The sequence below is a fragment of the Podarcis cretensis genome (genome assembly GCF_951804945.1).
Source record: "Podarcis cretensis genome assembly, chromosome: 16".
In the NCBI taxonomy this organism is placed as follows: Eukaryota; Metazoa; Chordata; class Lepidosauria; order Squamata; family Lacertidae; genus Podarcis; species Podarcis cretensis.
The window spans coordinates 16,786,803-16,812,899 of NC_137186.1; the positions used below are offsets into that span (position 1 = coordinate 16,786,803).

General features: G+C 50.0%; 2 protein-coding genes across 2 annotated transcripts; both read left to right on the forward strand.

Moving 5' to 3' along the window:
• Positions 1 to 800: 800 nt before the first annotated feature.
• LOC307205284 (uncharacterized protein) lies at positions 801 to 4,212 on the forward strand. The gene is made up of 2 exons (XM_079957476.1): positions 801 to 1,183; positions 3,102 to 4,212. Exons 1-2 carry the CDS (start codon positions 899 to 901, stop codon positions 4,194 to 4,196), a joined length of 1,380 nt encoding a protein of 459 aa, XP_079813602.1. The 5' UTR covers positions 801 to 898; the 3' UTR covers positions 4,197 to 4,212.
• A 1,193-nt stretch (positions 4,213 to 5,405) lies between these two features.
• LOC307205240 (inositol-trisphosphate 3-kinase A-like) lies at positions 5,406 to 24,601 on the forward strand (the record flags this gene model as incomplete). Its single annotated transcript, XM_079957435.1, has 8 exons — positions 5,406 to 5,695; positions 11,008 to 11,515; positions 15,830 to 15,914; positions 16,843 to 17,056; positions 18,482 to 18,686; positions 19,296 to 19,397; positions 20,981 to 21,052; positions 23,519 to 24,601. 8 exons carry the CDS (start codon positions 5,406 to 5,408, stop codon positions 23,762 to 23,764), a joined length of 1,722 nt encoding a protein of 573 aa, XP_079813561.1. The 3' UTR covers positions 23,765 to 24,601.
• Positions 24,602 to 26,097: the final 1,496 nt, after the last annotated feature.

Genomic DNA, 26,097 nt, shown 5'->3' on the forward strand with positions numbered 1-26,097 from the left:
AGAGGACTCAAATGTTATTATTTATTTTATTTATTGCATTTGTATCCCATGATTTTCTCCAAGGAGCTTTATTATTGGCTTCTGCACCAAAGGAGCCAAGGCTATCATTGCGGTATTGGGAATAAAACATGGAGAGAGGAGACATTTGAACCCAGTCCCCTGGATCTTAGTCACAATGCTGCATATCCTCCAACATTTCTCCAATGAAAATAGGGGCGTCCTATTCCATTATTATTATTATTATTATTATTATTATTATTATATTTTATTTATGCCCCACCCATCAAAATGGGTTGCTGAAGCCACTGTATAAAAACATAATAAAACATTACACATAAAAAAAAATTCCCTATGCAGGGCTGTCTTCAGATGTCTTCTACAGGCTGCATAGTTACTTATCTCCTTGACTCGAGGGTATGTGTGCCATATAACTCCATATCCTCCAACATTTATCCAATGAAAATAGAGATGTACTAAAGCAAAGCAGGACATTCCGGGATCAAATCAGAAACTGGAACGGCTTCTGTAAATCTGGGACTGTCCCTGGAAAATAGGGTCTGATGCTATTGGGTCTGATTTATGCGGAGACTTGTTCAGATCACCTCAGCAAGGACTGGAGTCCCCATCTACTGGCAGAATGAATAACCAGCAAGGTCTTGCCTTGTTAGCAAGCAGGACAGTACACCTACTGCAGATTGATCAATAACAGAAATCAAGAGGAGTCCAGCTTTCCTCCAGCCCAAGGCAGCGATGGCGATGATGACACAAAGGAGGGCAGCTGTGTGACTCTGGGCAGGAGGGAGGCTGGGCCAGAGGGGCCTCTGGCTTGCATGAAACACCAGGCAAAGCCAGTGCCTCCCTGCCCGCCCCACTTTCTGGCTTCCCCAAGCTCTTGGCCATGGCTGTCAAAAGCTCCTCGCTGGCGTGGTCCTTCCTGGCCGTGGTCTTCATGATCGCAGGGGCCACTGCCGTCCAGAGCGCCTGTGGACATCACTACCGCTACCGCAAGCCACGAGCCGACACCTACGAGTGGCAGGGCTACTTTGTGGCCCTGACCATCCTCCTGGGCAGCGGCTGCGGCCTGGCCTGGTGCATCCTCATTGTCACCTACAACATGGGCCAAAGGGGAGGCCAGGAGTTGCCACAGATCCCCTCTGCAGGTGAAGAGATGCCCGCAGCCATGGTGAGCCTCGGGGAGCTGGTGGGGCGGGAAGGAGGCAGGTTGCCAGTGCGAGAAGGAAGCGGAAGGGAGCCCCTTCTGTTGTAGGAGGCCAGGTGGTCGCTTCTGCGGACCTCCAGAGGTTGCTGGACACAAGAACAGCCCGTAGGTAGCTCAGGCCAAAGCGAGGGGCTTGTGCAGTCCATCACCCTGTTCTCACAGTGGCCAAATTCCCCATGGAACCTAGCAATTCAGATAGACTGCCTCTGTGCCTGGAAGTTCCATAACAACATAAGCTGAGCCTCCCAGCTGGATCAGGCCTAAGGGGGACCAACTGGTCCAGCATCCTGTTCTCACAGTGGCCAACCAGATGCCCCAGTGCATACCCAAAAGCAGGACCCAAACGCAAGGGCACTCTCCCCGCCTGCCGTTCCCAGCATCTGGTATTATTCATACTGACTCTGACAGTGGCGGTTCCACACAGCCTTCTCCTCAATGAACTTGCCCAATCCTCTTTGAAGGTGGCCATCGCTGCATCTTGTGGCAGTGAGTTCCAAAGTCTATGCACTGTGTGAAGAAGGACTTTGTTTCGTCTGTCCTGAATATTCCAACATTCAGCTTCACTGGGTGGCCCTGAGTTCAAGGATTATGAGGGCAGGATAAAAACTTTCTCCTTATCACCTTACACCAGGCATATTTTTACACACCTCTGCCATCTCATCCTCCTCCCTCTTTCTCTCCTTTTCTCTAAATTCAAAAGACTCAAATGTTGTAGCCTTTCCTGGTAGGGGAATTGCTCCACCGCCTTGACAGTTTTGGGTGTTCCTTTCTGACCATCTTCTACGATATCCCATTGGATCAGATACAAATGGTATAATGACCATTGGCAGATGTGTCTAAAGACAGGGCCAGCCCAATAAATGATGCCGCCTGAGTCCAAGGACAAGATGGCTGCCGCCACCCTCTTCCAGGAACAAAAGCTGACCAGGCTGGCCATCGAACATTGATTCCTCCACTGCACCAGAGGGCAGGAGACCATGGCCACGTTCACACCTGACATATAAAGAGCTATCACTTTGACAGTCCCAGCTTCCCCCGTAGCATTCTGGGAGCTGTAGTTTGTAAAGGTGCTGAGAGTTGCTAGGAGACCCCTATTCCCCTCTCAGAGCAGCTACAATTCCCAGAGTTCCCTGTGAAGAGGGAATGGTTGTTAAAATCATTATGGGAACTGTAGCTCCGTGAGGAGAACCGGGGGCCTCCTAACAACTCTCAGCACACCTCACAAACTACAGTTCCCATGATTCTTTGTTACCACTATTTAAAGTGGTAACACGGTGCTTTTAATGTGTGGTGTGGGCCTTGCTTAGCGGGTTCAGAACAGGCATACACAGCTCTGCCCATTTTCTGCCCCTCAGTATGTACCGCCTGAGGCAGCAGTCTCACTCTGCCTCATAGCTGAGCTGGGCCTGTGCATTAGAATTGGGTGGGGTTGTAAGTTGCCCTGAGGTCAGAGGGAAATTAAATGAAGCGACTGCAGATAGCGGCAATTCAGGAGAGAATGTTTTAATTGTAATTTGGCCATTATATGGTGGCACCTCCCTTTGAAAGTGTCCAAATATGGCTGCCTTAAAATAAATAGTTGAGTATCTTTGTAGGTTAAAAGGTCCTCCTACTATCTTCTCAATAGTGCCATTTCTGATTTTGAATTTGGGTCAGGCAGAGGGATCGGTTAGGCAGAGAGAATCCTGTGTCTTAGATGAACAAGGGAGGTGGGGAAAGGATGGGTAGTTAGGAATACCTGAGGAGGGAGGCTTTTACCATCAAGGCTGCACTGATCTTGCCATATTTGCAGGCAAGATAGGAGTCAGGGGCTAGGAATGGAAACCAGAGGGGCCTGACCTTGCAAGGCCCTGAAATGTGACCTCTTTTCTGCTTTGGACAGGGCCACCAAGACAAACTGACACTGAGCCCAGGGATGAACCGTGAAAGGTCCGTCAGCTTTGCGACCCTGCCTGGGCTGAAGAGCCAAGTCACAAACGAGGAGGACCACCCTTGGCTGAAGCGACAAGTCTCAAAGGAGGAGTTTCGGACGAAGTCCCAGTTGGACACAAGCATAGGAAGTCGGACGCCGTCCCATCTGAACTTAAACCAGGGGGTTCGGGCCCCATCCCAGATGAACGTAAGCGAGGCAGTTAGCACCCTGTCACAGATGAACACAAATGACGGGGTACGAACCCTGTTCCAGATGAATGAGGCAAATAGGGTTCCAGCCCAGATGAACATGACTGAGGGGATGAGGGCCCAATCCCAGGTGGATGAAATGATTGGGAACCCCTCCCAGAGGAACGTGAACGAGGCAATTTGGACCCCCTCCCAGAGGAACATGAACGAGGTGAACAGGGCCCCCTCCCAGATGAACACGAATGAGGCAATTTGGACCCCATCCCAGATGAACACGAACAAGGTGATTTGGACTTCCTCCCAGATGAAAGCAAATGAAGCAGTTTGGACCCCCTCCCAGAGGAACATGAATGAGTTGAAAAGGACCCCATCCCAGATGAACATGAAGGAAGCAATTTGGACCCCCTCTCAGAACGAGGTGACTAGGACCCCAACCCAGAATAACATAAACAAGCTAAAAAGAGCCCCAACGCAGCTGAACATAAATGAAACAGTTGGGACCCCATCCCTTCCACCTCAGCAGGAAGGCCAGTCCTCCAGGCCTGAAGAGCAAGGCGGTGGCACTCTGTGGATTTTCATGGAGCAGGAGCTGGAAAGGCTTCTGAGCGCCCTACGCCTCCACCGGACCCCCACGCCAACCCCCGCGGCTGAGGAGACGCCGGCCCCCTTGGCCAACGATACTCCGAGCGCCCCAGCTGAGGAGGTGCCGAAACCACCGGCTGAGGAGGTGCTGGGCCTCGACCAGACTGAGGACAAGGAGACCTTGATGCACCTCATCATCTGTGAAGTCCCCCAAGACAGAGGAGCCACCAGGGGTCGGGGGCGCAAGAGGAAAGCGAGCAGAGGACGCAAATAAAGTGCAGAGAAAGAGAGAGGGTGGCAGGTCGGTGTGTCTGTTGTGAGGCAGGAGGAGTCATTGGTAGAAACGGCTTCCTTCGCCACCACCCTCCTGCATATATCCCCGGGAGATTCCTTGATTTTAAAACAGTTCTTCATCCCAGGAGCTCCGAAGGGCCTACATAACCCTCATGGAATTGCAGAGTTGAAAGAGACCCAAAGGGTCCTCTATTCCAACCCCCTGCACTGCAGGAATAGCAGGGACCACCCTGTTAATCTCAAAGCAACCCTGGGAGGTAGGCTAGGCTGCCCCAAGTATACCCAGTGAGCTTTGCGACTGAGCAGAGTTTTGAACGCAGGTCTCCCTCTTCTGAGTCCAACAGGCTGAACTTCCCCCAACCTGGTGCCATGGGTGTAGCCAGGATTTATTTTAGGGGAGGAACATGCCCTATGGGAGTGGGGCGGTAGAACTGAACTATCTGTGATGCAATTGGTCATTAGTTGAGTATTTTTATTTATTACTTGATTTAGTGGGGGGCAGCTGTCCCACTGCTATGCCCATGCCTGGTGCCCTCCAGATGTTTTGGACTACAACTCCCAGCAAGTCCCAGGCAGCACAGCTGTACGATGCTAGGATTGGAGGGAGCTTGTACTGTAGTTCAAAACCTTAGGCCTGTTAATCTCAAGCTAACCTGGCTGTCAGGAGCCAGAATCAGGGGTGGGTCAGCAATAAAAACACCTGGTGTCAGAAACCAAAACAGTGCAGGCCTAGTGCTCCTACTAACTCTTCCCAGTAGGCGAAGTGTCCTTCCTGTAAAGGTGTCCAATGAACTAAAAGTTATCTAAAGGGCAGAGCTCAAATGACCTATTTCACACATGATTTCGTTTCTTATACAAATACTGAGGGAAATGGTCTCTCAGTGTCACCAGTTTTTGCCAATGTCTGGTTCAATCCAGCTCATATAGAACCTTTATTTTCTACCACGATGGAACCCGATAATGCTTTTATTTTTCAAAAGTCTTTATTATTTGTAAAGGGAGCTTTTGTATAAGCTAATACTTCATTATCCTTCTGGAGCTGCGCTGGATCTTTTGACGTGTGTCCTTCCAAACTCGTGACACTTGATAGTTCAAATCTCTGAATCTTTGGGGTTTTTCTCTCTCTCTTATGTTTGCACTTTTTTTGTTTATCGGTCAATTTTTAAAACAAAAAACAAATCAGCTGAGAATGACCGCTGTGCCGCGAAGCTATGGCACTCTGCACATGCCCAAGGCGGCGCTTTCCCCTTCTTCTGCGCGACGGGGTGCAGTCTCGCCAGTGACCGGCAGAGGGCAGCACGAGACAAGCTTTTCTCCTGGGGGGCGCCTTCGTCAGCTATCCCTCCGCCCCCTCCCCGCTCCCCAAACCCGGCCCCGTTTATCTCCCCGCCTCTTCGTGTCCGGCCAGGCAGATCCGCGGCGGGGCCGGGATGGGAAGGGCCAAGAGGGGCGCCCCGTAGCGCATCCCACGCTCTCCAGGTGAGAACTGGGCAGCGGGCAAAGGAAGAAGGGAGTGGTGTCTAGCGGTTAGAGCAGAGGCTGCGGCTTAGCCAGGAAGACTCATTGAGCCCCCAAAGCCACCATTGGGGGGAGGGGAATGCAAAAAAAGAAAGCGCCCCCCCCCCAGCCTGCCAGTTATGGAAGGAGGAGGTGCAACTCTGCCCCCGTTTAGCGATCCGGACTTGGGGCGCTCAGTTCTCCGGGAGCTACGCTAGATTTTATGGAGCTTGGGTGGGGTGGGTGGTAGCAGCGTGCCTTTCTCAGGGTGGCGGGTGGGGTCTCCCTTCCCTTGGGTGACATCATTTCCCTTGCTGATAGGCGGCTGGGTGGGGAGTAGGCTTTCAGGGACCAGAATCTATTGCTAAAGTCCAAGATGTGTCTGGAGCAGGAAGGGAGCGCCTCTGAGGTTGTGCAGAGTGCTTTTGCCTCGCTATCCTGTAGCTGCCAGCGACAACTGCACTTCCAGTTTGGGGGACTAAGGAGAAGGGGGCGAGGGGGGGGGAAGCGGGTGGCTTCTGGAGGCGCTTGACCCCTGATCACCCTTCCCCTACTTTAAATTTGATGAAAATGGGAATGGATAATGGGACTGATAGATCAGAAGAAGGGAACCCGCCCCCACCCCGGTCAAAAAGCTGCAGGGCACTTTGGGGTCTATATCCCCCCCCCCACACACACACACCCTGCAGCTATGACATGTATTTAACACAGGAAGCCTGCTTTATACTGAATCCAAAGTTCAGCCCATCTAGCTCTGTGTGGTCTATTATGGGGGTGGGGGCTGGAGTGTGCTCCCCCCCCCCCCGCCAGAATATCAGGTACCATTTCCCCACCTAGCTTTGTATTTATTTATTGTATTTTAGCATTCAGTCTCCAGGCTGGGCTCCTACCAGAAACCCTGCCAATCAGTGTCAACTGTACTGGCCTAGGTGGAACAATGCTCTGACTTGGTATAAAGTAGTTTTCTGTGATCCTATGCCTGGGATTGAGTTTGGGATAATTCTGCATGCGATGTGTGTGTGTGATGATGGCCACTAAGCAAATGGCCTTCCCCTAAAAAGAATCCAAGGCCCCAGTCCTCATGGACCAGAATGAAGGGCTGATTTCTATAGGACAGAGGAAGCTGCCTTAGACTGAGCCAGACCCTTGGTACATCTAGGCCAGTGTTGTCTGCACTGACTGACAGTGGCTCTCCAGGGTTTCAGGAAGGGAAAATTTCCCAGCCCTACCTAGAAGAAGCTGTTGGGCATGGACCCTGGGACCCTTCTGCATGCAAACCAGGCAAGGAGTTTAAATCAGCACCCTGTTCAGAACACTGAGGACTAGCATCCTCATCAGTTTTGTATGCCACGGGTGGTGCTGTGGGTTAAACCACAGAGCCTAGGACTTGCCGATCGGAAGGCTGGCGGTTCGAATCCCCGCGACAGGGTGAGCTCCCATTGCTCAGTCCCTGCTCCTGCCAACATAGCAGTTCGAAAGCACGTCAAAGTGCAAATAGATAAATAGGTACCGCTCTGATGGGAAGGTAAACGGTGTTTCTGTGCACTGCTCTGGTTCGCCAGAAGTGGCTTAGTCATGCTGGCCACATGACCCGGAAGCTGTACGCCGGCTCCCTTGGCCAATAAAGCGCGATGAGCACTGCAACCCCAGAGTCGGCCATGACTGGACCTAATGGTCAGGGGTCCCTTTACCTTTACCTTTAAGCCTGGGCTCTACTTCCCAGCTATAGCCCCATCTTCAAAGGTGGTATGGTGCAAGTCATGTTGCTTTTTTTAAACCAAAAAAAGTGCTCAAATGGGATGCGGTGAGACCGATATCCCATAATGAAGCTCATGAGCATTACTTCCTGAACCCACTTCCCAATTTCCCACCAAATATCAGCCCCGGGAGCCAAGTTTTTTAAAAAATTAATATTTTAATAGAAGCATTTCGTTTATAAGAAGACAGAGGGACAAAAAGAAAGAAAAGAAAAGAAAAAATCTGAATGAGAATGAAAAAGAGGAAAAAATACTCAGCTACATTTCCATACATGAGTATACAGATGTGTATAATCTTATTGTCCTAATACACACATAGTTATCAATAACCTAATACATTCTGTGTAAACTCATTCCAAATATCATTTGGATTTATCAAAAAAAAGTCTGTGTCTATAAGCTTTCTGTTCATGTGTTGCCAATATTGCCACAATTAAGGGGAATTGTATCTCTCTTCCTCCAGTACATCAACAACAGTCTCTTGGTCACCATTAGGGCTGTCCCTGTTTTCGCTGTCCCTTTGTCAATTTCCATACAATGGGTATATAGTTCAAGAGAATATTCACCTCTGAAAATGTTGATAATTTTTTTCTGTAGTGTCTTGTTTATATAGTGAACATTCCCCCAAAAATTTTAGTAAGTGTGGGACATAGTAAAAGCAGGGGCTAAATAGTTTCCCGCCTGTAATTCAAGCATTGCTGGGAGGAGCAATCCTATACAGTGGACGCTTGGGTTGCGAACGTTATCCGTGCGGGATGCACGTTCACAACCCGCAGCGGCGCGTCTGCGCACACGCGGGTTGCGATTTGGCACTTCTGCACATGCGCAACCCCCGATACCTGGAAGTAACCCGTTCCGGTACTTCAGGGTTTTGGTGGGTCCGTAACCCGAAAAAACGCAACCTGAAGCATCTAACCTGAAGTATGACTGTACTTGCCAGGAAATACCTCCCCCCCCCCCCCGCAAAAAAACCCTCCCACAAATCTCTGGAAACTACTAGTGTCCATCAATAAAGGACTTTGCCAGAATGCCCATGTGCTGCCCTTAGAGAGGGACCCTGTGAACTCACTAGCCCAGTGTTTCCCAACCTTGGGCCTCCAGCTGTTTTTGAACTACAATTCCCATCATCCCTGACCACTGGTCTTGCTAGCTAGGGATGATGGGAGTTGTAGGCCAAAAACATCTGGAGGCCCAAGGTTGGGAAACACTGCGTGACTAGCCAATGAACTAGTAGCCATTGATAGGCCTCTCTTCCATGAATTGATAAGACCTCTCTTCCACATTTTCCATAGTTCAACTTTGCACTGTGCGAAGGACTTTCTTTTTTTTTTATATAAAATTTTTATTGGATTTTCACATTTTATAAACACAGACACACACAGACAAAGACAACACATATAAGGTTTCATGTCCTTACTTTCCTAACCCCAGTTCTTGACCTCCCTCCACCCCCCCTTCATACATCCTAATTCAATTGAATTAACTCAGCAAGCTCATATCTCTCATCCTTTACATATTGTTGTTATATATATATATTTTTTAAAAAAATACTTGATTCATATTACTTGGCCAAATTTTACTTATCCAATTTTCTTATAAATATTAAATCCTTTTCTAAGGTCAACCCAAATTCCTTCCACGAATTTCCCTTTTATCTTAAAAATAGGTCATAATAATCAAACACAAAGGTCATAAACATTTTTAAAATTCTTTCTCCCCCCCCCCCCCGCCCCGGTTTCTGTCCCTTCCCAAATGAATGTCCACAAAAACAGTTTTTAGCCTGGATTCCTCACATCTGAGGCCTTCAAGTCTCTGTCAGTCTCTCTCTGCCGATTTTGTTGGTAGCCCTCTTTGTTGGTCATCGGGTCTCGAAGGAGTTCTAGCTCAGTCTCATCAGATTTTCTTCCATCCAAAATACTTGGTAACAGCTGCTGCGAAAGGTCAACTGATCTTCCATACTCAAAGAGGAAGCCCCAATCATATTTCTTGTTTCTTTTAAATTCGAATATTCCAAGTGTTCCGGGGGCTTCCTCCCTCCTCTTTCACATCTTTCACAGATTTGTAATCCAAAGGTCTTCTTCTTTATGTTCTAACAATGTAGGCTTCTGGTTGGTACTCTCCATCTGTACTTGCTCCACTCCTTGTTCCCTCTCCTCCTGTTCCAAAGTTATCTCTTCTAATTCAGCTGCAGATTTTTTTCCGGTCAAGTCCATTGTGCATTCAGCAGAGTCACTTATTTTAGAGTTCAAGGTTATAAGTTGTTTATTCATAGCCGTAGTCTGCTCCTGCAATATTCCCACGAGAAAGAACATTATTTCTATCTCTGCCTGTAATTTTCCATCTGCAGCCATTGTAGTGTTTCAATGTTTCCCCTAGGGGGATTCTGGTTACTTAATAGTCCTTTCCCAACAGTCCGATACTTTGTTATTTCACTACTTTGTTCCCAACCTCTTTAATTCAAATGTAACAAATTTAGTCCAGAGAAGTGTTAAATAATAAGATTTTTAACTTTCACTGCCCGTTTGACAGCTCCTTTGACAGCTGTCAAACTCCTTGTTCCTTTTTCTCCAGCTCACATACAGGACACTCCCGGGTCTGGGGGGGGGGGGGTTAAACAAAAGCTTCTAAAATTCCACTCTTACTCTCCAGCACAAATCTTCTTCTGTCAAACTCATGAAAATATTATCTTTTAAAAAACACCGAAAAGAAAAAACTCTCCACCTTAGTTCTCCGATCCTTGCTTTAAATCTTCTGTAAGTAGGGGGGGTGCGGACTTCCCTTTAGCACATCCCCCGATCGTGCCAAATTCAAAGGTAAAAATTTTAAAGTCCAAATTCCATTCTACTCACGGGTTAATTAAAGTCCGAATTTCAGGGAAGAAAGTCAGCGGTCTCCGGCCATGGCTCGCGGCTACGCTCCACTGCAGTAGCGGTCCACTCACAGCACCACGCTGCTCCCCGTACCCTCTCCGCAGCCTTTAAAAAGGCTCTTCGTGGGTTGGGGGGGCGCTTAAGGTGCCCGCCGAGTCACCAAGTCCGCAGGCTTCAGCGCCTGCGGTTTCTGAGGGTCCCCGCGTCACCGTCGCGGTAGAACCCTTCTCCAGCGGAGCCGATTCCCTCCGGAGCTCGGAGGGAATCCGCCATTAACCAGATCGCGCTAACCCGGAAGTGCGAAGGACTTTCTTTTATCCATCTTAGATCTTGCAATGTTCAGCTTCAACGGATGTCCAGGATTTGTTATGGAGGAGAGAAGCTTTTCTCCATGGTCTACGTCCTCCATGCCATGCATAATTTTTTTATAAAGTCTTACTCACCTTTTCTCTGAACGAAAAAGTCCCCAACACTGCATAGGAAACTCGCTCCACACACACACCCTGCCTCGATTATGCTGTTGCCCTTTCCTGGACCTCTTCCAACTGTGCGATACCCGTTTTGAGGCGAAGCGACCAGAGCATAACTTGAATGGCCACGCAAGCTGCTTTTCTTGCCCTTCCAGCTTGCCCTGCTCCAGTAACACACACTCTTTGTTTCCTTACAGAAAGCTGTGGATGAAGCCGTGCCTGAGTAGCGTCACTTCCAGATCATCTCAGCAGGCAACCTTCCCCAGCGGACTCAAGTGGGACCTGGCCATCCCCATGGAAGGCTATCGCAGCCTGGAATGCATCCCTCCTCCACCTGCTGCCGCTGAACCAGACCACTGGGAGGCCCCTGATACGCCTCTGGGCCCCCCCTCAGAATCAGAAGCCTTGGTGTGCGGCAGGGGAAGGGATGCCCCCCAAGGGAGAGCGGAATCGCCACCCTTGGGTGCCTCCCCCAGCAGCAACGGCCTGCAAGGGCCGCCGGCCACGCCTCCCTGTGAGGTTGCCGGAGCGGGGCCCAGCCAGAAGCCCCTTCCTGGAAGCCAGGAAGCCCCCGTCCCTTTTGACCGCTCTGTCTCGGGCTCATCGACCTGTTCCTCGCTGGGAGGGTCCTCCCAGGAGTCGGACGACGTCTTCAGCGATGCCGAAGAGAGGAGCCCCCTGGGGAAGAAGCGGGTGCTGCGGAAGGTGAGGTGAGGGAGGGGGCAGTTGGGGGTAAAGGCAGCAGGGGAGGGAGGGGAATCATGCCCCCTCCCCAAGGAGGCAGGGAGCCCAGCCTGAAGGCCCAGCGATTTCAGAGCAGTCAAAGGACTAGCTTGCTGTGGCTCTCTAGAACTTGAGAGGGATATGTCCTTCTCAGCCCTAAGCCTGGAGCATTCTACATGCAAAGCAGGGGCTGTCCCACTGAGCCCATGGCAAAGTAAGATTTTACCTTAAGTTTTATGCTGGTTTTAATAGATGTCATTTTTTATTGTATTTTGCTTTAAGTTATTTTTTTGTAAAAAAAGAAGTCTCTAACAACAACAACAATAATAATAGTGCCTGGCGTGCTCTGGTCCATGGGGTCACGAAGAGTCGGACACGACTAAACGACTAAACAACAACAACAAATAATACTGGGATTTGTGTGGCTAGCTGGAAAGCTAAATGCATACCCTCCAACATTTCTCCGATGAAAATTGGCACATTCTATTCCATAATAATAATAATAATTTTCCTATTTATACCCTGACTGGGTTGCTTTATTATAAACTTAATTAAAAAATAGGGACACTTGGAGGGTCTGTAAATGGCGGCATAATTCTGTGTCTCCCGTCGCCCCGGGACAAAAATGAAGCAGAGTGGATCCTATTGACATCTAAACAAAAAGTATTATACAGCCTCAGCAAGGGGATGATCCAAGGAATACGGGGAACCAAAAAGCAAATCTACAAGGTTAGATCTTCATCAAGAAATAGATGGAGCTCTGTCTGAGGCTTCAGAGGAGACCTCAGATACTGACATGACCAAAGGCAATATGAAGGTCCCCACAGGCGGGAAAGTATCTGCCATAATGGAGGAGGACAAAGACTCAGATGTGTATATTATTAATAATAACACTTTTCAGGACCAACCTGGCATTTAAGAACAGTACAGCAGACTAGGGTGGGTGGGTGCTGACTGGCCTGGTCACCCAAGATCCAAAGGCTGTGCAATGGCCTTGATGCATTCAGTGCCTCTTCTCTTAACCTGACCTGACTGAACTCTATGCCAGACCTCCCCACTAGCTATCATTGCCCAGGTACATTGTTGCTCCACATGCTGCAAAATGAGGAAACGTTTCCCACTGTGACCTCCCAAGATCTTAGTATAGGGGTCAGAAAAGTGCAGTGCTGCTCTATAAAATGCAGCAAGGTTGTCGTCACCCATAATATTGCTGATATGAAAAAAAAAAAAACAGTGTAGGAGGCACGAAAAGGATGAAGCACAAAGGCATGTCGCAGGACTTCCAGGCACGACTGCAGATGAGTCAGAGCTACAGTCAGCTTGAAAAAGCGGTTCCATAGCGAACTTCCTCTCTGCTGGTGGAGCCTTTCGCCCTGATTGCATTCACAGCCTCCGTCCTACAACCCCCTCCCCCCACAGCTGGTGCATCGGGTAGTTTTTAAATGTGGGCCTCATCTTTCACACCCGGCACCCTTCACCTCGGACCACCCCACCTTGGTTCTCATCCAGGGGACTTTTGCTCCTTCTCCTCTTTACCTTCCTGACTCTTGTACCAAATTTGGGGCAGCACCGTCCCGTTTCTGTCTTAACTTCACTCACTCATCCCTGCTAACAGGGCTGTGGCATCAAGGAGAGCTTTAGAATTATGAAATTGTTTATATATATATGGCTTGGGCCCAGGCAACCTGAAGGGTCACATCTCCCTGTACAAACCTGCCCAGGTGCTGAGAGCCTTGAGTGAGCTCCTTCTCTCAGTCCCATCAACATCACTTGGTATTGACCCAAGACAGAGAGGCAGAGACTTTTCTGCAGCTGCTCCCAAATTGTGGGATTCCCTCTCAGAAGAGGTTGAACTGGCTCCCTCCTTGTTTTCCTTCCACTGGCAGACTAAAACCATTTTATTCAGACAGGCCTGTGAAAACGTAAGTTGCAGGCTTGACCTGGGCTGCTGTCAGGACAAACTGCATTTTAATTTCTGGTTCTAAATGTTTTCTGGTATTTTGATGGTTGCTTTTAACTAGTTTTTATTGCTGTGTTTTAATGATTGACGTGTTCAAACACTGTAAGCCGCCTTGAATCCCACCTTGGGAGGAAGGAAGAATATAAGCAGATTTAAGAAGAGTAATATTTATTTATGAAGCCTGTGTGTGTGAAGAGGGGAGCACCCTTGCAAGAGGACCTTTGCTTTGTGGTCCTGGATCATTAGAGATCCCTGGCCAGAGATCTTGCATTTCCAGGGATTCTGCTGCAAGGAGGATCAGGGCCTCTCTCTTGCGGGTGTCAAATCCCCATCAGAGCCACTGAGTCAGGCTGACCCGAGGATGCCCCCAGCAAATGTGCAAGCTGGGAGGCCTGCCTGGCGGGGGCCGGAAAGCATGACTGTGCTGGGGTGAGCCTCCAGCCGAAGGTAATCTCTACAAACTCACAGCCCCGGGCAGGATGTTGTGGTTCTGCTGCCAGCCCAGCTGGCTTGCTCTTGTGCAGGTCAAAAAAGCTCTTCTGGTGCAACAGCAGCAGAGGCCTCAGCAGGGTTCTGCGGTGGTTGCCGTGTAGAGCAGTTGGGTGTGCGACGGCGAGCTGTTTGCACGTGCCGCGAGCTCAGGCGCCCTTCCTCCTTGCACAACCGGCCCGTGCAAGCCGGAGCACACCTCTCTCCTTGCACAGCAGCAGCTCGGCCGAGATTTCCCTGTTGCTAAGCAAAATGCTCTCTCCCCCTGACAAAGGCCTTTCCCTTCCTCTTTTCAAGGCTGAGTCTCGGCTGCTTCCTCCAAGACGGGTTTCCTCTGGCTGTGGTTAGAAATGCTGATGAATGAACTGGAGGGAAGAAAGGGGGAGGGGAGACTTGACAAGCCGCCTCCTCATCTGCTTGGCAGGCCTCTTCTCTGTCGGCTTGTCTTTGCTGGGTCCCAGGAAAAAAACCTCTTCTCTGCCTCTCTTGTTTCCTGGGCTGCGTCTCAGGACCAGTCCTGAGCAGGTCCAGCATCAGGGTTCAGCCTTGTTGGCTTCTGGGGTTGCAGGTGGCGCTGAATGAACAGAGTGGTGGGGCAGGGGAGTGTGATGGAGGCTCCCCCCCACCAATGGCATGGCTTCGCTGAGGCTGGGTTAACCTCGGTCCAGTTTCTGCCTCCCAGCCTAACCTACTTCGCAGGTTGTTGTGGGAATTAACCAAGGGCTCAGGCTTGGGAGGGTTCAAATCCCCGCTTGGCCACGAGGCTCACTGGGTGACCTTGGGCCAGTCACTGCCTCGCAGCAGTGACCTACCTCGCAGGGTTGTTGTCGGGGATGAATGTCGGGAGGGGGAGAACAATGCACACCACTTTGAGCTCCTCGTGGGGGGGGGGGGAGCTGGGATAGAAATGCAACAAGTAGTTGGGAGGGCTCCCAAGGAGAGGGGAGAGGAGGCTGAGGGAACCCTCCACAAGGGAGGGTGTTTGAAAAAGAGTGAGAGGCTGCCAGCTCTGCAGTCAAGGGGTGACATAACTGGGCTCCTGAGCCCCACGGGGGTGCCGCAGAAAATAATGTAGTTGGCTAAGTGAGCCGCATGGACTCAAAACGGTTGAAAACCTCTGCCATACGGGTATCGAACCTGCAACCTTATCATTTTCAGCACCACGTTCTAACCAACTGAGCTTCGTTATTTGTTCTTGTTTTTCTTAATTGTTTTGTGTTCTCATTTTGTATTTTTACATTGTTAACTGCCCTGTGATCTTCAGATGAACGGTGGTATACAATTTTAATAAATAATAATAGTAATAGTAATAGAAAACCCTTAGCTACTTGGGATCAGTTTACCTACAAGACTGCCTGACTCCGTATGCGCCCACTCAACTCCTTCAATCTGCAGAACTGTCTCTGTTACAGGGGCCACATAATACCCGTTCTGCAGTGGTAAGGATTCAATCTTCTAGTGAGGCTGGACCTACACGTTGGAACTCCCTGCTGATTGAGATCAGGAAGGTGCCTGCACTATACTCGTTTCGGTGTCTTCTAAAAAAATTTTTGTATAGGCAAACCTACCCAGATGTTTAGAAAGCTGATGTGAATTTTAACCTATTGTTATTTAAGTTTTCTGACGTCTTCTTCTTGTTGATTTTGGTGATCGTTTTGCTTTTTTATCTTTTTTTTTGTAAACCACTTTGTTGTTCTCTGCAATCAAGAGGTGCATACATTTTATGAAGTAAATTAAGAAGTAAATAAATATAAAGCCCTCCGCCTGACCCCCTGGGTCTGTGCCTGTGCAACTTCCTATCTTCCCCCATCATCTTGTAACGGTCCCTGTCTTGGAATATTTCCTAGACCAAGTCCTGGAAGACGTTCTTCACGATGGTGCACTGGTCCTTGCGGAGACGCAGCTCTTGGGTCCAGCTGGCCGGCCACGAAGGTACCACGACAGGACCGGGGGGGCGGGTGTGGCGTGTTGGAAGCCGGGTCCAGGAGTGGAGGTGGCCAATGCAACAGCTGCAAAGGAATCGGGGCCAGATGGATCTCCCCCACTGCAGCTTAGAAGAAGCCACTGGATCCAAGGATGCAGCGGGTAGCCCTTTCCCTTCTCCACAGTTTATTTCTGCCTCCCCAGGACCACAAGCCAGGGCTTCCGTGGGGCTCTTGGGCAAACTTAAGCACTTTGTCTCAGTTTCACCAACTTGGATGGGTATAAAAGAGGACGGGGCAAATTCATGGAGGTAAAGAACCTAAGACGAGCCCTGCTGGATAAAACCAAGGGCCCATCTTTAGTCCAGCCTCCTGTTCTCACAGTGGCCAACCAGATGCTTGTGGGAAACCCACAAGCAGGACCCGAACACAAGACCCCTCTCCCCTCCGGTGGCTTCCAGCAACTGGTGTTCAGAAGCATTTACTGTCTCCGCCTGTGGAGGCAGATACCCCTCTCCTCCATGAATTCATCCAGTCCTTTTTCAAAGCCGTCTAGGCTGGCGGTCACAGCGCTGCCTCCTGCGGGAGCAAGTTCCATACATTAACAATGTGCTGCGCAAATGGTAATAGATGTGTGCAATAGATGGGCCACTTCTTATGCTCTTTTGCAAGCAGGGGGACAATTGTGGACTCCCTCCAGTGTTGCAGAAGATGTGTCTACGATTGCCAGTTGCTGAAAAGCACAAATCAGGGGATTGTTGCTGTTTCACTCGGGTCCTGGATTCCAGTTGGTGTATCTGGCCATAATGCTGGACTGAATGGTGTGTGCACACACACACACACACATTCTTCGGCTTGATCAAGCCGCTGCAGGTCTTTTACTGTGCTTCCTTCCCCTCCCTCCGTTTCTTCTGACCATCCTCGTTCTTTCCCCCCAGGGAATTTCAAGCCCAGTGAAGGAGGTCAGATTCTGAAGAAGTTCAGCTCCGTGGAAGATGCCTGCCTGGCAGAGCTGATGGCCGACGTCCTGCGCCCCTTCGTGCCCGCCTACCACGGGGTGGTGGAGGTAGGGGGTGAACGCTATATCCAGATGGACGACCTGTTGTGCGGCCTCGACATGCCAAGCATCATGGACTGCAAGATGGGCACCCGGTGAGAGCAGTACCTTTCTGGGGGAAGGGGGTGGGCATAGGAGGCTCCTTCATCTCAGGTGAGACAGGAGGGGGTGAGGGGAGGGCAGAGGTCCCACAGGCACTGAAGGTGGCCTTGGGATGGAGAAGAAGATTTATCCCAGGACCATCTTCACCACTGAGCAAAGGTCATCACCAAAGGTCAGCTAGCATGGCGCTTTTCCACAGTTGTAAGTCGCCTTGAGCAGAGTTTTATCATGCAGATACAATGGTACGTAATCTGTTCCCGAAGACCGTTTGACTTCCGAAACGTTTGAAAACCAAGGCACAAAGGGTGGCTGGCAAATTCCATTGAGAAAATTGAAAAACACGCATTTGACTTCCGAGGTGCGTTCGGAAACGGAAGCATTTACTTCTGAGTTTCCGGTGTTTGGGTTCCGAAACGTTCGGCATGAAAGCAGCCAGAATCAGTAAATAAAAACACATTGAAACGTATGACGCAGAATTAAAACAATCCCCATACAAGTCACAATCAGATCGAAATATGCAAATAATAATAATAATAATAATAATAGCAAAATTAAACATCGCCAGAATTAAATATCAACCCCTACAAAAAAACAACAACAACCCTCTAAGCAATACCCCACCCCAAGAGCCTGGAGGCATCCTGTGAAGCAGGTTCTGAAGGACTTGCAGCCAGGATGGTCTCTGACTTCTTTGCCAGCCTCCGTTTTTGTAGCTGGAGTCAGTTAGATGGAAAGAGGCTAGCAAGGCAGGAATGGGTAAGGTCATAGAATCATAGAGTTTAAGGGACCCTGAGGGCCATCTAGTCCAACCCCCTGCAATGCAGGTCAGTGTCGGCAAGGTGGAATCAGAGGCTGTAGCTGGGTCGCCAGCAGTGGTCTGTGTTTCGCATCTGTCTGTTGCATAAGTGGGGTTTTTTTTGGTGTTGCAGACCTGCCGATAATAGCAGCCAGATGTGGGAGACTGCAGAGCTAGCGTGTGGGTGAATCACTAACCGGACATCCCAGATGGATCTGCCTTGTACTGAGTCAGACCCTTGGGCCCATCTAGCTCAGTATTGCCTGCACTGACTGGCAGCAGTGGTTCCCAGGGTTTCAGGGAAGGCCTTTTCTCTGCCCTACCTAGAGGCACCACCAGGGATTGCCCCTGGGGCCTTCTGCAAACAAAACACTTCCCCGACCCTGACCCTCCCTCCCCCAACATTGCAGCCAGTCCCCCTCCTTGTCCCACTCTACCACTCCCTAAGAAAATGAGAAGATCCAGTCCAGCTTCCTGTTCTCCCATTAGCTGCCCAGATGTTCATTCGGGGAAGTCCGCAAGCAGGACCCCAGCACGAGAACCTTCTCTCCTCCGGTGCTTTCCAGCAACTGGTTTTCGGAAGCAGTGCTGCCTTCCTTGAACACCTCCTGTTTCTGCCCAGGACGTACCTGGAGGACGAGCTGTCGGAGGCGCAGCAGCGGCCAGCGGCACGGCGTGACCTGTACCAGAAGATGGTGAAAGTCGACCCGCAAGCCCCCACCGCACAGGAGCACAGCCAGGGCGGTGTCACCAAGCCACGGTACATGCAGTGGCGTGAGGGGATAAGCTCCAGCGCCTCCCTGGGCTTCCGCATCGAGGGCGTCACGGTGAGTGGCGGCGACAGCTGAGCAAGAGGTAGAGAAACGGGGAGATAGTAACTCCTGCCCAGTAATGCAGGAATATGCAGCTGTCCAGTACAGGGATTGAACCTGCAACCTTGGCATTATCAGCACCCCACACTAACCAGCTGAGCTATCCAGCTGGTCCCAATAAAATATAATAATAATAATAATAATAATAATAATAATAATAATAATAATAATATATTTTTGTTTATACCCCGCCCTTCCTGGTTCAAAGACTGGGCTCAGGGTGGCTAACAACAAATTTAAAACACTTAATTGTAAAAGCAGCATAAAACAGTATAAAAACATGAATAACAATAAAATTCAAAATGCAGAAATGAATTTAGGGGAAATAAGCATTAGATAATCACCAGGGCTAGCTGGCTGAATTGGTCCTACTTGGGCTAGTGAGGAGGCCAGGGGAGAATTAGCTGTGGGGTCTCCGAGCGGGTAATCTTCATAAAAGGGGAGGGGGAGGAAAGAAAGGGGAACTAAAGACCAGGCTGAATTCAAATTATTATTATTATTATTATTATTATTATTATTATTATTATTATTATTACACCCCCACCCCAATCTTTGTCTCTGCAGATCGAGGGGGGAGCCGTGCGGAGGGATTTCAAGCAGACTCGCACCAAGGAGCAGATTGTGGATACTTTCCTGATGTTCACCAAGGCCCGCCTCGACATTCTGGTGAGACAGGTTGGGGGGAGACAGTGGGAGCAGGGGGCGAAATCTCAGCCACTGGGTCCGTCCCCACTGTCCTCTGTACCTGGACTGCTCATTCTCAACCTGTAACAGAAGTTCACCTGATATTCACAGGAATGTGGGAACAGAGGGCGAAATCTCAGCCACTGGGTGTGTCTCCCCCCCCCCCCGTCCTCTGTACCTGGACTGCTCATTCTCAACCTGAAATAGAAGTTCACCTGATATTCACAGGAATGTTGCCCACCAGCATACTTCTGGTGCTTTTCAAGCAGTGAAGTATAAACTTGCCAAGTTTAGCACTTCACAACACCCCCCCCCCCGATAATTCAACAGCACCAAAATTAAGTTCCAATGAGAGGAATGGAGATTTCTCATTGGGAGAGCTGTGGCCCTGTCATGCGGGATGGGGGTGTGGGACCGGTCTCTCCCGTGTTTTGAAACCTCTGGCTTCTGTGTGGTGGGAATGTAGCCTCCCATATCAAGGTAGGCATCTTGCCCCTCCCATGTTTTGTCCCAAGCCCCGCCTCCTGTTCACGTGTGGCACTCAGAAGTCGGCCCACGAGGACTTAACTGAGATGGCAGAATTAACATGTTCAGTGAGAGAAAAATCATTACTGACATTCATTGGGATCCTCTTTTTTGTGTGAAAGAGAAAATAAACTTGTAATACAGTGGTACCTCAGGTTACATGCGCTTCAGGTTACATACGCTTCAGGTTACAGACTCCACTAACCCTGAAATATTGCTTCAGGTTAAGAACTTTGCTTCAGGATGAGAACAGAAATTGTGTTCTGGCGGCGCGGCAGCAACAGGAGGCCCCATTAGCTAAAGTGGTGTTTCAGGTTAAGAACAGTTTCATGTTAAGTACAGACCTCCAGAACGAATTAAGTACTTAACCCGAGGTACCACTGTATCTGGATTTGAAGATGGGGAAAATATTGGCATATGGGAAATAGAATAGTTGGATGCTAACGAGTGAATACAGTTGTACCTTGGAAGTCAAACGGAATCCTTTCTGGAAATCCGTTCAACTTCCAAAATGTTCGAAAACCAAATTGCGGCTTCTGATTGGCTGCAGGAGGCTCCTGAAGCCAATCAGAAGCCGCAGGAGCCCCGTCCGGCGTTCGGGTTCCAAAAGAATGTTTGCAAACCAGAACAATCACTTTGCAGTGTTCGGGAGTCAAAACATCTGAGTTCCGGGGCGTTTGGGATCCAAGGTACGACTGTACTATATTTATGGTGCATTATAAAAAGATACTATTGGTATGAACTTTTGCATATCTTTTGATAAGTATGAATAAAAATATATTTTTTCTTTAAAAGAATATTGCCCGTGAGAAAATACTATCCTGCGACTGAAAAAGCAGCAAATGTAGCAGAAACACATTTAAAGTTAAGACAGGTCCCTGTTCTATTTCTGCCCTTGAATTCCATGCCACCTGCCAGTTTAGCCAAGGCTTCCATGACCTGCCTCTCCTAGCAAGCGGCACAGGTGTATATGGGGGGGGGGCCTTGGCCTTGATGGGGGGATCCCACCCAAAGCCTCAGTGCTCCCTCTTGCCTTGCAGAGCACATATGCAGCCCGCTTGGAGAGCATGCGCCAGGCGCTGGAGGAGTCTGCCTTTTTCAAGACCCATGAGGTAAGGCTGTCAGGGCAGGGGGAGGTTAAATTGTTTGTTCATTGTATTTATTTAAATCCCACCTTTATCTCCCAGGAGCTCATGATGGCACACATGGTTTCTGCCCCCCCATTTAATCCCCACAATCACCCTGTGAGATAGGTTAGGCTGAGAGGCAGGGACTGGCCCAAAGCTTCATGGTGGCTGAGGCAGGATTCGAACCCTGGTCTCCCCTAGGTCCTAGTCTGCCACTCTAAAGATTGGTTCTCAGGAATGGGAGACAGAGGAGAAAAAGGCCCTGCAAGTGTGTCTCTTTCCTGCACTTCCAAACGGTTGTTGGCTGGATGTCTTTAACTGTGACTGGGCTGGTTTGTTATACTTTGTTTTTAGGCTTCTTCTTTTTTGGTCCTCTTTTGATTTCGAGTGTGCCTGCTCATGTAGAAAAGCAGGGTATAAATTCACAAACACCAAAAATAGATTGTTATTTTTATTGTTCCCATTTATTCTTATACTAACAACAAACCCTAAGCCTATGGGATCCTCCCTTCACCCTTCTAGGGGGAAGCCTCTGGAGAGGAAAGGGGGGGTGCAGAATATGACAAAAGGATCCCCCCTCCTGTAGGCGAGGGACTCTCCCCAGTTGTGGGACAAAACCTGGGTGCTTTGTGGCTCAGTGTGAAGATATGGACAGGACCTGTGACCACTCTTCTTCCAGGGGCTTCTTGCTTCCCTCTCCCTCAGCATGCACTCTCTAGGGTGGGATTGGGGAACCGGTGGCCTTTGAGACGCAGCCGGACTACAACTCCCATCACCCCTGAGCAAAAGGCCCTGCTTGTCTGGAGTCCGGAGAGCCACCAACCTAAACAGCTTTAAAAAGAGTAGAGGAATTAGACAAGGTGACACGCAACATAACACTAGACTGCCTGGATAGGAGGTGAAGCTGAATGTCAGGGGATTCTGGGCAGGTCAAAAAAAGTCCTTCTTTATGCAGAACAGCGTTAAACTATGGAACTCACTCCCACAGGAGGCAGTGATGGCTTTAAAAGGGGATTGGCCAAATTCACAGGCTATGCTTCTAAATCGCAGTTGCTGCAAACCGTGGGAGGGGAGAGTTGCTCTTGATCTCAAATCCTGCTTGTGGGTTTCCCATCAGTGCGTCTGCTTGGCCACTATGAGAACAGGATGGTGGATCCCAAATGGCCTGATCCAGCAAGCTCTTTTCAGGTGCTTTTGGCACCCCAATCCTGCCACAGATGCAGCTCTTAAACCGACTTTAGCCGCAATTGCCAAGGACAGGCCCTTCACATTTCCAGCTCCTAAAACCAAGCCTGAGGGAACGGCTGCTTCCTTGGCGCCCTCCTTTCCTGTCACCTTGCCAAAGCTGTTGCGTTCGATCCAGGAAGGTACATCTTAAGAGTCTGAGCACCTCCAGGGGAGCTCTGCAGCTTGTAAAATGAGAGGAGCTCTTGGCTCACATTCCTGGCGTAAACACAGGTGGGGAGTGCCGGCAGGAATCAGGCCAAGGCAGGCCACTGAAACATCAAGGGGATGTTTGGTTTGCAGAAGTAGTGTGTGTGTGGGGGGGGTAACCCTAAAGGAGCAGCCTCCCCTCCTCCAACAAACCAACGAGGGCTGAGATGAAAACCTGAACAAAGATCTTACAAAAGAACCAATTCTAGTACAGTGGTACCTCGGGTTACATACACTTCAGGTTACAGATGCTTCAGGTTACAGACTCTCCTAACCCAGAAATAGTGCTTCAGGTTAAGAACTTTGCTTCAGGATGAGAACAGAAATCATGCTCTGGCGACACGGAGGCAGCAGGACGTCCCATTAGCTAAAGTGGTGCTTCAGGTTAAGAACAGTTTCAGGTTAAGAACGGACCTCCAAAATGAATTAAGTACTTAACCTGAGCTACCACTGTACTCAAGTCTATCGCTGATTTCAAGCCAGACTTGTTTGGTTTACCATCGTTTTTATTTAGTTTGATTTTTAAAGGATTTTAATTTAGCCATATTGATTTCAGGGAAGAATAGGCTTTTTAGCAAGGTGCTATAGTTTTGTGGTTAATTGTTGTATTTCCTTGTGTTTTTATCTTGTGTTTTATTCTGTGAACTGGCCTGAGATCTTGTGATGCACAGTATATAATTTTAAATGGTTATTTTAAAGTAGCCAGTGGGGTGGCAGGAGACAGAATGGGAGTTCCCTGCTTGGAGGGAAAAGCAATCTGCAACTCTAGGAGGAGAGGCTGTTACAGGGCAGAATTTGTTGCTTTTTGACTCCCATCTTAGCTGAGAGGGGAAGGGAAAGGTGCTTTGCATATGCTCAGAGGAAACCCACCCTGTCTGAAGGCAACAGAGCCCAAGATAATCTTGTAGAAAATGGACTTACGGGCCAGACCAGAGGGGCAAAACCCTCGCTCGGTTGCTGTCCCTGTGAGCTGCCCACCTGAGGTTCCTAAAAAGCACTACTTTTTACACCCCTCAGGTGATTGGGAGCTCCCTGCTCTTCCTCCACGACCGGAAGGGCCAAGCCAGCGTCTGGATGATTGACTTTGGCAAGACACTACCTGCCCCGGAAAACCTCCCCTTGCAGCACAGCGTGGCCTGGGCCCCCGGGAACCACGAGGACGGCTACCTGATTGGTCTGCAGCACCTCATTGACACTGTGCAGGCCACTCTGCGGAAGGCGGAAGAGCGGGGGCAAGCGCCAGTGCCCCCTGCGCACCCTTGAGACTGCCCGGAGGACATCCTCCATTGGGCGAATCTGGACGGGCACCCAACCGAAGGAGGGGAGATCCCAAGGCTGTATTAACTGTAACGGCAAGCACGCTGAAGAATGGGGCCCCGGTGGGATCCAGCAACGACGTTGCCGCACTTGTTGCCTGCCCCAAAGGAGGACTAGCCTTCCCACTGTCAGAAATAGCAGGGAGGGGAGTTGCAGCCTCCTGGGACCAGGGAGGAAGACCGGGAGCATCTTGGGATGCCCAGAGATCAACAAGGGAGCGTGTAGGAACGCAGCAACGCTCCTGAGGTCTGCACTGCCATAGGAATGAGCCAGTCCTCCCGCCGATTCCCTTTGCTCTGGCTGGGAGGGACAGCTGGGAGGTGCAGAGACACCTGAACTGGACAGTGGCAGGAGTGGATCCAAGGCTGGAGTGGGTGGGAGGCAGAGGCTGGTGCCGTAACATTACAGCCAAGGGGAGCTTGAGCTCAGACCACCCCCACCACATTCGTGGCACATCACAAAGCTCAGGTGAGAGCCAGGTGGGGTGAAGGAACCCCAGCGCCTTTCTGTGCATTCATAGATTGAGACGCACATACCTGGGCAGTCAGGGGGCACCCAGGTAGCGGAGTCTGGGTTTTTGTGGAGGAAGGAGCAGATTCTGTCCTGCAGGGTTGTTTCTCCCCCCCCCCCCACCCCAAGGCCCACATGAACCCACAGTGCTCCTGAGCCCAGTGTGGGGCTGAGGGGGGCACACTGACACTCAGCCGGAATGGGTGGGAGCTGCAGGTAGGGCCTGTCTGGGATCCAGCGGAGGCTGGGAAGGAGGCTGGACTTTCTATTCTCCTCAATAAAAAAATAAAAGCCTTTGTGTGCTTCTGGGCTGCAACCTACTCAGTCTTAGCCCTCAGCCCACGGCCAGCTACTCTGAAGCTTCTGTTTCCCCCCATAAGAAACACATTCTATTGCAGTCAAATCTCTAGGATGGAGAGGACTGCCTCACAGCCTCTGCCCCCTGCAAGCAAGCAAGCGGTTAGGGAACTGCCTTGACATTCCCTGCCAGCCTGCCAGTGACTGGGGCTGGGCCAAGGTGGAATTCATAGAATCACAGAATTGTAGAGTTGGGATTGTGTGGGTCATCTAGTTCAACCCCCTGCAATGCAGGAACTGCAGCTACAGGATCCCTGACAAATGGCCCCGAGCTCTGTTCAAAATTCTCCAGTGAAGGAGAGCCCACCACCTCCCAAGGCAGTCCGTTCCACTGTCAAAACAGTCAGAAAGTTCATCCTAATGTTTAGTTGGAATCTGCTTTCTTGTCATTTGAATCCAGTACGTCTGGGTGCTACCTTCTGGGGCAGCACTGAACAAGCTTGCTCCACCTTCTGTGTAGCAACCCTTCAAATATTTGAAGATGGCTATCCTATCCCCAGGGACACGGGTGGCACTGTGGGTTAAACCACAGAGCCTAGGACTTGCTGATCAGAAGGTCGGTGGTTCAAATCCCCGCAATGGGGTGAGCTCCCATTGCTCGGTCCCTGCTCCTGCCAACCTAGCAGTTCGAAAGCACATCAAAGTGCAAGTAGATAAATAGGTACTGCTCCAGCGGGAAGGCAAACGGTGTTTCCATGCGCTGCTCTGGTTCGCCAGGAGCAGCTTAGTTATGCTGGCCACATGACTCGGAAGCTGTATAGCGGCTCCCTCGGCCAATAAAACGAGATGAGCGCCGCAACCCCAGAGTTGGTCACGACTGGACCTAATGGTCAGGGGTCCCTTTACCTTTATCCTATCCCCTCAGAGTCTCCTCCAGACTAAACATCCCCAATTCCCATAAGGCTTGGTTTTCCAGGCCCTTGATCATCCTCTGCACACCTTCCATCTTGTCAACATCCTTCTTAAATTGTGGTGCCCAGAACTGGACACAGGACTCCAGGCGGGGTCTGACCAAGGCAGAACAGAGCAGTGCTATGTTACTGTTCTGTACTTTTCCTTCCATGAAGGGAAGCAAGATTCTAGTCCCTGTGGGAGCATTGGAGGCAGGCCACTGAAAGCCCTTGGGATGGATTATGCAAGAGAGCCGAAGGGGCCTCAGGCCAAGCACCGCTTCCCCTTCTCTTTCTTCATTCTTCTATAAGTGTTTTGCAACATTGCCAGGGAGACTGGGCACAAACAGCACCCTGTTCCCAGGACTGATGCCAGCGGACCTCTACGTTGGAGACATCTCCTCCTCCTCTCCCACCGGCCTCCGAAGCCAATGTCAAGTTCAGCAGAGGAACTGGGCCCATCCCAACCCCTTTAAGCCCTGCAGATTTTAACACCCCCAATTCTTCACTGCTACCCATCAT

Excerpts from the sequence above, each read along its gene's own strand:
- LOC307205284 (XM_079957476.1), top strand. The coding sequence starts at position 899 with ATGGCTGTCAAAAGCTCCTCGCTGGCGTGGTCCTTCCTGGCCGTGGTC. Across the intron at positions 1,184-3,101 it reads AAGAGATGCCCGCAGCCATG|GGCCACCAAGACAAACTGAC; the intron begins GTGAGCCTCGGG and ends TGCTTTGGACAG.